This window comes from Coffea eugenioides, chromosome 10 (genome assembly GCF_003713205.1).
Source record: "Coffea eugenioides isolate CCC68of chromosome 10, Ceug_1.0, whole genome shotgun sequence".
NCBI classification, from domain to species: domain Eukaryota; kingdom Viridiplantae; phylum Streptophyta; class Magnoliopsida; order Gentianales; family Rubiaceae; genus Coffea; species Coffea eugenioides.
The window spans coordinates 6,273,451-6,285,297 of record NC_040044.1 but is presented as its reverse complement, the minus strand read 5'-3'; the positions used below and the strand labels follow the sequence as shown (position 1 = coordinate 6,285,297).

General features: G+C 34.9%; 2 protein-coding genes across 2 annotated transcripts; both read right to left on the bottom strand.

Moving 5' to 3' along the window:
• On the bottom strand, positions 1–1,068 carry LOC113750287 (putative clathrin assembly protein At4g40080). Its single transcript, XM_027294284.1, has one exon. It carries the CDS (start codon positions 1,066–1,068, stop codon positions 1–3), a length of 1,068 nt encoding a protein of 355 aa, XP_027150085.1.
• A 3,823-nt stretch (positions 1,069–4,891) lies between these two features.
• LOC113749749 (E3 ubiquitin-protein ligase ATL15-like) lies at positions 4,892–6,590 on the bottom strand. Its single transcript, XM_027293580.1, has one exon. It carries the CDS (start codon positions 6,515–6,517, stop codon positions 5,207–5,209), a length of 1,311 nt encoding a protein of 436 aa, XP_027149381.1. The 5' UTR covers positions 6,518–6,590; the 3' UTR covers positions 4,892–5,206.
• Between the last annotated feature and the right edge of the window lie 5,257 nt (positions 6,591–11,847).

Genomic DNA, 11,847 nt, shown 5'->3' with positions numbered 1-11,847 from the left:
TCACGCTACGGCGGCCGAAACAGTTAACCATTGACTTCTACAGGGCGAGAGCTTGATTACCTCACTCGTTCCCATAACTCGCTGATCAACAAACCGAGTTAGCTCAGTTGTTTCATCTTTCCATCCCTTCCACACCACCATTCTTCCTCTATCTCGCTTCTCATTCAGCTCCTCCAGTCCCACTCTGGTTTGTCTGACCAAATCCCAAAATTCATCGTTTCTTTTCCTGTTTGCAAACATTTCCACTAACCTCATCCTGCAGTCCTCCAGCCTCTTCAAACAGCATATCAACTCGGCCGAGTCATCGTAGCTCATCCTCGCCGTCCGGTCACCTAACTCATTGAGTCTCGTCATAATTTGATGCTGAGTAAAACGATAGTCCTCGCTCACCAATAACATGAATTCGTGCACCAAATCCAATCTTTGGTAATGTAACGACTCAGGTGCAGCACAAATCCCTTCAACCATGCACACAAGAGAATCAATTTCTTTCAGTAAATCGCAGTCTGGTGGTCGAATAGCAATCTTGTTATTTCCATTTTCTTGAAACTTTGAAGATGAGGAGGTGCAACAGAGGTAGCAACCTAAAATCCTGGCAGTGATCAAGTTACGTTCCAAAACACTAGCGTACCACCGGACCCATTGGGACAATTCCCAATTTTCAAGGTTGCTTTTGTTACTAAACCTCGTAAGCTTGAGAGAATTTTGACCGCCGGTCAAAGGGTAGAGAGAGAGCTGTTCCTTGAGGATGAAGGAACCGTGGGTAATGATGTTGTGCAGGATGAAGAGGGATTTCAGTGCCACGTAAGGGCTCCGAGTGTTGTGAAGACGGTCTAGGACAGCTTCAACGCATGCGCATGCAAGGGGAAGATTAACATCGTGGCCGAGGCTGAGGATGGCGTCTAGTTGGTGCTCCGGTGGGGCGGCGGTGGAGCTGTGGCTGGTGGCGCGGAGGATGGCGATTTTTATCGAAGAAACGGTGCGTTTTGTGGTTAAGTTTGCTTTGATTAGTGAAGCGTTGTCTTTGAGGCGGCCTATGAATTCTCGCAGCTTTCTTGGCCGAGCCATTTTTGGCGAGAGGGACAGAGATTTGCTAATAATTTTAGCGAGTGACCTTTGATGAAGTCTCTGTATGGAACTTTTCTGCTTACAAAGAATGATAAGATGGATTTCATTTTTTTCAACTTGTCTTAAATTTATATGGGGGAATGGCTCGAGATTCCTATTTCCTTCGGTTGCATTTCCACGATGTTTCCTGATGGGCAGTGACTAAAACAAAAGAATAGAAAATATATATATATATATATATATATATATATATATATTCGAGTATTCGACTATTTCCTTTCTAATCAATAACTTGGTCAAGCATTATTTGTACCATAAATTTAAGGGATAATTACACAAACCTCCCTTGAGATTTCTAACAATTTCACTCGGCTCCCCTCAAATTTAAAAAATTACACTTACCTCCCTTGACATATTAAAATATCTATAATGCCCTCCACTTGGCAAACAATTTTAAATTTAAGGCAATAAATTTACAAAACCCATAAAAAATCTATTTTCTATCTCTTGTCTATTTTTGCTCTCTTTTCTAATTAATATAATCTCTTTTATTATCTCCAATTTTTGTGGATATTAGCAAATTGAAATTATAAAATCAATAGAGAGAGTAGATTATATCTTAAATTAGAAGGAAATAAAGAGACTCACAGTGATAGAGAAATAAATAATGAAATTGATAATTGAAATAAAAAGAAGAACTAAAGGTGTGGAATTTGTCTTTTTTTTTTTGTTGCAAGAAAATTTTTTAAAAATGTCAATAATTACATAAGGGTTTCTTTTATTGGATTAGAATTTTTTATTATGATTTTATTATGGAGGTAAAATTTATTCTCTATTTTTGAGATATCAATATTTTTAAGGTTGTAGAAGGGTTATAATGGCGGTTCTAGATCAAATTAGTTTGTATTGAAAAGGTATTTTAGCATTGATATTTAATTTTGGGGTACAATTGGTTGTCAATAAGGTTTGTGTGTGTGTGTGTCTTTTATTTTTTTGTTTTTTGCTTGGAGAGTATTGATACTATATATACAATTTGAAATTTTTTGGATGGCTATTTGATTTTAGAACTTATGCTTGAATGGTTTATAAGGATTAGATTTGTTGATTTATACAAAGTGCGGAAGAAAATTATTGAGTATACAATATTTTTCTTTCTTAGTTTTGTATAAAAAGGTAATTTAGGATTTTTTTGTTAAAAAAAAAATCTATTTCATTGGACCTATGTTGTTGCTAAACAGTAAAAGTAGAGGAGATATATGTAATTTTTAAAATTTGAAGGGAGCTCTCTGTAATTGTTAAAAATCTCTGGGGGGTTTGTGAAATTTTCCGTAAATTTAAATATAGGGAAAAATTTTTAGCCAACAGATACAACGAAATAACAATTTTAGCTTATCAAAAAGCAAAGTCGTAGTCTCTTAATTTCCTGGAAAAACCCCACAAGTTGATAATAAAAATTTTATATTGGTGAATAATGCAAAGACTTGTATGTATACTCCGCGGAAAAGAAACTATTGGGAAGAAGCATCCTTAAGGAATTACTAGATATATACTAGGTCAGGTCATCATTTAAAATTTTCTGTCACTGTCACGACATAATTATTGGTGAAACCTTAAGCGGACAGAAAACAGGCTTGAGATCCTGTGTCTAAAACGTCTATCCAAAGTTCCCTGTCCAAATGCTACCGACGCCGTTTCATTCACAAAAAATTAATGGCGTAACATATTTTGACTTGGCTAAGTAGTCTGTTTATGATAAACACTGCTTCTTCCCTCAACACTTGTTGGACGGCAAATTAGGTCAAGCTTTCAAATCATGGACACTTGTTCATGCAAACCGCGTAAAACACTAAAAGTTTTGTTTCTTTGAGAAGTATCCCATATCGAAAGCAAAGCGATGGTTAAGCTCTGATGTGCAAATTCTGATTGGATCAGTCGTCGTGTTCATCATCACCCCATTATTAGCATTATCTGGTATACCTTTAATTTGTAATAGGGCTTAAACCCAGGCTCTTCGAACAATTCTTACGTACGTACGATATCAAATCAACACTAAAAATTGGAAACTCTGATGGGGCCTTCTGATATTTCTGAAGAAATCTGTGCTAAGCGTTTCTTCTACATTCTCCTTCAGTTCTGTCGCAATAAGAAAACGTATATTCAATCTATGTCCTCTAATTAAGGCTTATTATTGTCTTTTACCTTTTTTTTTTTTTTTCAAATTCAGGGGAGATGGCAAGCTTTATATGAGAAAAGAACGAAGGAGATATATTTAGACTTCAAATGGAGATACTATGGTTATCTTGCTCGTATCCTTAACAGTAACTTTGGTTTTGTTATTGCGTTGCATCTCGTGGTTTTGGACTTGAATGTATTATTTAGGTTGAAGTCCTAGGAGTTAGAAATTTTAAGGTTGAGAGAAATTTTAAGGTTGAGATGTCACCATATACAAGTTTTTGTATCCACTATTTGGTACTTCATTTATTGAATATTGAGTTGCAATTTTCATTATTTGTGGGTTATATTGTTGATTATATTACTCTCGTCATTTATGGATTCTTTGTAATTTTATTTTTTTTTTTTAAAAAGGGTCCTAACTAACATTAATTAAATTAGATTAACTAATATTGTTGGGTTGGACAACTAAATTGGGCTAATGTTGAAAGATTAGGGTAACATTTGGAACTAGGCTTTACCAATACAAGAAGCCCAACATTAATTCGTCTTCATATGATAGCAAGCTCGGCTGGATTTGTTGATTCCGATAGCACTAACCAAGATTTATTTGTTGTTTCCATTGGGAAGGGAGTATGGCTTGGCAGAGGCTAGCAAAATTAGCAAATTTTGCTATGGAGCTAGTTAATGAAATTAGATGGAACTCTAATTTCCCAATGTCGCTGTTAGATTTATGGAGCGAGGATTAGATTAGATGGTAAGATGGAAGGGATCATAAATAACAGATCTATGTTCGAATCCTATTATTTATCCAAAAAAACAAAGACCAGAATGATATGAGGATAGTGGCCTCTTTTGTAACTAATACTTGTAATAGTGTGTGTGTATACACACACATATATATAATGTAATCGTTTTGACAAAAAAAATTGACATGCAACCTTCAACAACCAAATGTGGTTATTTGGACAAAAGTCTTTTCTAACATCTCCTAAATCAAAAGAAAAATGTCAATATCATTCGTGAATTAGGATATACAAATTAATGCACACAGCTACAAAGACCGACAGTGAACTTGTCGTTGTGGTGATGAAAAGAAATATCCCGCATGCGTTGTCGGAAATCCAGCCTTTGTTCTTAGATTTTCCAAATTCTGCTTTTAAGATATTTGCTTGAATAAAACTAGACAAAAGATTACAGGAGATGAAATAGAACCTTTGAATCCTATTTGTGATCCTTGTGCTGTGGTGGTGGTACTACTCAGTACAAACCATATGAAATTAACTAAATAAATAATAGCCGTCAATTGGGTCTCAATTACTCATTTGTTGACATAACAAGGAGCAATGAAGTTATACTTGAAGATTCATATGTTGTTCGTTATAACTTTGTTCAAGGCAGATCTTTTGAGAAGGTTTATAGGCAGTTATGGATATTCATAACGACATAAATGCTTCATTCGAAATTTTTATTTTGAAAACTGTAATTGAAAAGGTACTATATATAGTCCCCTACTATGAACAAAAAGTGTATTAAAGGAGACTCCACTAATGCAGTTTATTGGAGCACACGGTTAAATATCCTTGAGATTGACTTCAAATTGAAGCAAACAAAACAAGGGAAGAAATGCTTTAATTTCGCTTTCCTTCGAATTTTAGTCTTGTCTAACATCATCATTTAGTTACAGAACATACAAGGCTTCTCATTACTCACGACCCAACCAAGAAGAGGTGGACGGTCGCACAAATTTTCCATTTCATCCAATATGGGTTTTGACAAACATGATTGTTGCTGAACTGCTATATTAACTTTTTGAAGGTAACTATTTAAGGATGATACCAACCCAAAAAAAAATATTTAAGGATGACTATTTACAAGTAATTAAAAACAAAATTGGTTGTAAAAAAGAAGATAAATTGAGTCCAATACTTAATCTATAGTACAGAAATTTGATTAGTTCACAACTTTAAACCGGACTATTATCTGGTCTTAACCTATTGAACGATCTTTCCCCATCAACCTCTTTCTGAGCACTGCTAAACAAACGTTCAAATGATGTTTTAAAATTCTTACCGGACCTAAACAAGCTCTTGGGGTTTCCTGCTGACTCTTCCCCACTATGGTTAACTACATCGTTGGTCGAACCAGTACGAGAGAAGAAAGGCGGGTTAATTGTAAAACCCCACCTATCAAATCGGCCAACTTGATCCAACCGTTCATAATCTATTGAATTATTCCGTGTTCCACCACCACCACCACTTTCACTCCTTCTATACCCCTTTGTCGAGCTTCTAATTCGAGTAAAAGCCACACAACTCTTCGCCCTGCTTAACTCTGAGTTAATTAAACGGTTTTTTATGTCCTCCGGTAATCTTAGTGTAAATCTCTCACAATCTTCACCTGGTTGAATCACTGAGTGACCAGTTGAGTGTGATCGAGGAAATTTTTCGTTAACTCGCAATTTTTTCGTGTGAGTATAAATGGTTGGTTCAGACAAGTTTATCACCTCGGGTGAACCAATATGGATATCAATAGCCACATTACCGGTTTGAGAAGTCAAGTTATTGAAACCTTGGGTCGATATGGAGTTGGATGACAGATTGACCGGTTCATGAGTGTCTGAACCACGGTCATCATCATCCAGTTCGACCGGATCCACAACAAGGTTGGCCCGGCAAACGGGGCAGGTGAAGTGGGATGCCAGCCAAGCTCCGATACAGTCTGGATGGAAGACGTGAGAGCATTTGGGAAGCAAACGGAGCGTTTCATCGTCCTCAAACTCGTTTAAACAAACAGCGCATTCTAGCGCACCGTTGCCCAGCTTGAGCCCTTTAACATCGGAATATAAGAACATGGGGAAGGTGTCTATAACTGAAGAGTCGAGCCCACGAGCCGCTGCCCGACGTAAGCGACGGCGTGAGCCAAGGTTGTAATCTTCGGTTATGGCGTCGAGGCTATGCTCGGAACAATGGCGGATGGACACGGAGACGCACCCCATTATGAAGAAAGCACTTATAAGGCAGACAAAAATGATTGCCATCGAGGGGTTTACTCTAAGTTTTGTGTCAAATGAAAAGCTTTCTGACTTTGACGGCGGTGGCGGCGGCAGCGGCAGAGGAAAAGATGATGATGGTAGAGTTTCGTTTTGGGCGGCTGCATTTTGTAAGAGAAGTGGGAGAGCGAGAACCATGAGAACCAATTTGAGTTTGATTACTGCATGGCTGAGTTGGCAAAGAAAACATAGGAAAGAAATCCTATGTTTTGGGTGCGTTTTCATTTCCTCGGCGAATCAGTTGGAGGCTCTAGTTTCACACATCTATGCAGTACATTTTTTGTGCGCTGAGATGAAAATTTTGTGGGAATGTTTGAGCCGAAGAGGGGGCAGAAAAAAAGCGTTAAATAAGGAGGGGAATTTGGTGGAGGGGTCCGGCGAAGTGCCTTGAGCTTTAAGATAAAATGAGATAGTATCATTTCTCCTGTTTTGGGTGATTTGACCCGGCAGTTCATAGGGACAAAAACAATTTAAAAAAAAAAAGGTGGGTGGAGAGTGAAGTGTGGGACTTGAATTGGCAATTGGCATATCGACAATATACCAACTAGGACAAGATATATAGCAAGGGATGCCAAGTGAAATACAATGAGGATTAGAGTCCATCATCGATAAGTTACTGGTTTTTCTTAGAAAATGTGCATTTGAATTGAGGAAAATATTTATCCATCTGTTCAATACTTCAATTTTGGATGGAATTAGTCCAAACTCGTACTGTCTCAATAGAATTGTTTCTTGTGCCTTTCCTTTCAGTAACTAAGACTAGGGGACCCGTCCGGGGAACTGCAAGGGTGCTTATAGGGCGAGACCTGCTTGCTTTTACTCTCAAGAGAAAGTCATTTGCTCAAAATTAAATGGCTGGTTTTTGAGGGGTTAATGAATATCTATATTGAGAATATGATTATGTAAGATGTAAAACCACACTATAGTTTTTCACGTGTCTTTATTTTTTAATGAAGTACACTTTGTAACATTAAAACCACACTATAATTTCACGTCTGATTACATTATAGTGCAGTACTGAGTAACAGAAAGGTTGGAGTCATCTACTACAAGAATCGAGTGCACCTGCTATACTTAAACCTTTTCCTAACTCTTCTAGTTTAGACAACAATCCATTCTTTAAGACATCATGAGTTGGTTACTAATTAATACTAAGAACTAAAGAAGTAAAGATTCCAGAACAAAAGGAGGCCCCAAAAAAAAAACCACGTTGGGTAAATTGTAGCAAGTGTAAAGGTGCCAGTACTAAAAACTACATATGTACCGTTAGAATTATTTTTAAGCGAAATGATTTAAATTCAAAATCTTTTTTTTTTTTTACAAACCTTCCATTTTACTGTGCAATCTAACCCTCGCCCAAACTACTTTTACAAGCTTGATGGTTGTCAACATTGTCTTGTCTGGATGTAATTCTTTATCCAAAAAGACTTTTAAATTTATCGGAACTAATGAACGATTCCAGTGTGTCAAGAAAAAACAAGGGTCCGATCCATTTTGTCCAACAAAAGTTTTAAACGTAGTTGCGTGTGTGATCATCGAATGGTCCACTCCTCCACAGAACGGAGATGGAGAATATGGAAGCGGCCATCATAGAATGGTAGTTGTTGTAACTTGCCAGTCAAACTAAGAAGCTCCCAACAACTGTTCTTGGCACGTACGCTATGTAGATTGGGTGACTACTGCATCATAAGCAACAAGCAAAGCAATGGATAATCATGGTTCATTACCTCCATGAACAATGCTTGCACGTCCGCCTTAAAAAGGTTTGCTTATCACTTTATCTCACCAAGAGGAATTTTTGTCTTTTTTTTTTTTTGAGAGAGAGAAAATTTTGTCATATAAACCAAATGTAATCAGATTAGGAGTTTTAATAGATTTGACATGTGTTTTTTCTTTTACATTTTGTTAAGATTTTGCAACTCATATATTTGTTGTTATTGATATTTTGGCATGATCCAAGGTTGTAAACAAATGAAATTGGATTGAACTTCTGAGTCGTCAAGTTGATTCAAATTTTGAGCTAATCTCGATTTTATTTGAGCTTAAAATTTAAACTTCAGTTTGATTTGATTTAATATTCGATAAGTTCGAGTTTGATTCAAGAGCTCAAAATTTTATTTAATTTTTAATTTTATCAATAATGTATATAATAAAATAATAGATATGTAATTTCAGTCAAAATCTCAATAAGTCGAACTTGAATTGAATCCAAATTATTAGTTAAGGGCTTGGTTCATTTACACCCTATTACGATTCATTTCATAGTTATAGTTGTCTGTTTTACAATCCCAATAAACTTCTTAATGGGATTTCCTTATTTGTAATACGTATAGAGTAGACGAAGATAAAGACCATAATCCTATCGATACATAAATATTCTGATCATTTTGTTCTTCAAAAATATTTTCTATTTTATAACTTTATCATTACTTACAAAATTTGACATAAGTACAAAATTTGAATTTTCACTTTTAAATTACAAATCAAAATCACTATTATTATTTTTGAAGTTGTAATCATTAGGATTTTCATGTTTGTTGGTTGCAAGAACTTTGATTTGGATATTGTATACATCATGTTCAAATCTTCTAATTGTTTTGAAATGTGTATAGAACTTAGTGTATTTGGAATATGCACTATTTGGACAAAGAAATATTTATTTTGTCAACACTTTTTTATTTATTTATTTTTTATTTAAGAAAAGGTTTCAAGCCTTACAAGAAACAAGAGCGAAAGTAGAAATTGAGAGTTGAACCAAAGACACTCTTTATTTTGCAAACATATTTTATCTCACATATTTCACGTATCAAAATAATTGTTAACAAATAAAAACATTTTTCCAAAATAATATTCAAACAAAACACATATTGATTCAATGTTTTGTCTAATGCGAGTGTATTTGGGTCAGTTAGGCCCATCCACAAGAGTTTATACAGGCCTTGTGGGAAAACTAGAAGCCCGTATACAAGATTAATAGGATGAGCACATTTATTTCTTGGACACCATTGTCATTGGTCAGGGGTCAGGGTGTCAATTTCCATTGTCATCCATCTTCAACCTGCTTAGGCTGATAGGATCCATGTTTAAGGCCATTTTACATGTACCCCTAAATTGATCAGATAGTTGATCCAATTGTGATGGCAGATTAAGAAAGATGAAAGGGTTTAAGTACCTTTTTCTCTCTTTTATAAATATATATATATATATATATACATTTTTCTAATTTTTTTCTCTCCACTAGCTCTCGAATTTCAAAAGTTGACAAATTATTTTCAAAAAAAAAAAGAAGAAAAGAATTCGTGATCAAATGAAAGTTTGAAAAATAGAATATGTTAAGTAACTTCTTTTATAAATACTGAATTGTAGTGAAGTAGGGTTTAAAGTTTTGCAAGTTGTGAAGTGTATGTAAAAAACGGAGCAATTTTAAAGTCATACGAATGGTTGATTTTAGAATTGTATAAAGTTCCAATTTCTATGAGAAGAAAATTTCAACAAAAACTCAGAAAGTCAATGAAAAAAACAAGAGGAAATTTGGTTGGCCGAGGAATTTGTCAACAGCTCTTGTCATAAATCATCATAAAAGAGCACGCCCCAGCGTCCAATATGGTGTCCTTATTTGTTGCTAGGAAATTCGTCTTTTTAGGAGGTTGACTCATGTATAGACAACAAAAAATAATTAATGAAGAAAGCAGAGCCTAAAAAACTACGTTGGCTAACTGCTGGTTGTCATCAGCTATTTTCTAGAAAAATTATTCTAAATAATCTACTATCCAAACACATTCGACTGTAAACAAAAATTGTAGTTATGAAAACTAAGCTTTGTTTGGATTACATTTTCTTGAATTTTTTATAGAAAAATTACTGTAGTGATTTGATGTATGTGAATGTAATTACAGAAAACGACGTAATTTTTCGATAAAAAAGACTGTTCAAACGAGGCCTAAGGTCTTGACCGATTTAAGAGACTAGTACACTAAACTCCATAATTGTTAAGAATCTCTCGTTTGAATTGATATTTTCTGTAATTTTGATAAAAAAAAAAAGTTATAAAAATTTAATATATGTAAAGTAAAAAAAATTAAAAAATAACTTTTATATGTCTGCATAAAACGTAATTAAACTACATGTTACCGTGGCCCGTGGAATCCATGGTTTTTCAGGCGCTTCTGATATGCAGAGTGGTATTGTACCCTGCGCCGCGGTTTAGACGGTTTGCCCGCGCGAAGACGGCAGAAAGGCGGGTCCCGCCAGATGTAGAGGCTGCACACACGTGTACGGCCGGTTGTAGACAAGTTGATGCTCGTCCAAAAGAACCCGACGAATCCACCCGTCACTTCATCTTTCACACGATGGGCTTACCGTACACCATTTTATGCGGTCACTGCGGCCGTGCCGACGTGATGAAGTTTTTGGTGCATTTACGTTGCATGTGCACAAGATTACAAGTATGGGTGTGGTTTGATTGGAGATTATTTGAAAATATATTTTATCTAGATGGATTTCTTTTAGTGAGTGTCTAATGAATAGCTATTAACGCTTCTATATTTCATATATTTTATTATGTGTATACACATATTAATAATTATTATCTTTCGTTATATTTACACTCTAATTAATTTTATTTTTTTTAAAATCTCACGTCAGAATTACATTTTAATGAATGGAGCGCTCGTTAGACTGACCATATTTAAAATGATATTGTAGTATTTTTGTATAAAATAATATACGTGAAATAAAAATGTATTGAAAAAAAATAAAAAAAAAAGTAGTTGGCAACCAAACAAACTCATTATTTTTCTATTTTTCTTTTCTTCTTTGCATCTCTTCTTCTTTTTGTTTTAAAATTCTAAGTTTGCACTGAGAGAGAGAGAGAGTGTGTGAAAACAAAAAAAAACTATGTGTACTATGTGCATTGTAAAGTCATGCATAAATTTTCCTCAAGTCAAGATTATTTGATATTCTTAATATATCTATATATTTTTTTTTTATGTGTGTGTATGCATATTATAGGATTTCAGTTTAAAAATTGTGTGGATTGTATAATAGTATATTGCAACTAATTTAGTCCCTACCTCAGGGGAGGAATGGATTGGATGGTTTGGAGAACGGAGTATAAAGTGAGAATTTATAAATTCGATCCCTCCCACTTATACTTAAAAAAAAATTGTTCCCACCTTTCATTTTGCTGTGTGCATTTTAGTCATTTCATTTAGTCATTGGTGTTTAGAACAAACAGCAGTTATCTCTTTTTTTCTTTTTTTTTTTTGAATTGTAATAGCAATTGCAATACGTAATCTAAAGGAGCAACAGGCTGAGTGTGGCGTACTATTTGATCTTTGAGCATAAATACTTGGTTTATGAAGCTTTTACATATTGGCTTACATTTCTCAACCAAAGATTTAGTATTACACTCAAAGCTCACCCCCAGACTTTACCATCTAATGAAGTATTGGTTTAACTATAGAAGTAGATTACTAAGTTTCCACGATACAAATTTTCAAAAGAAAAAGAATGGTTCCAAGAATACAATATACATTACCCTCTTATTAGTAATT

Coding starts and splice junctions, on each gene's coding strand:
- LOC113750287 (XM_027294284.1), bottom strand. CDS start 1,068: ATGGCTCGGCCAAGAAAGCTGCGAGAATTCATAGGCCGCCTCAAAGAC.
- LOC113749749 (XM_027293580.1), bottom strand. CDS start 6,517: ATGAAAACGCACCCAAAACATAGGATTTCTTTCCTATGTTTTCTTTGC.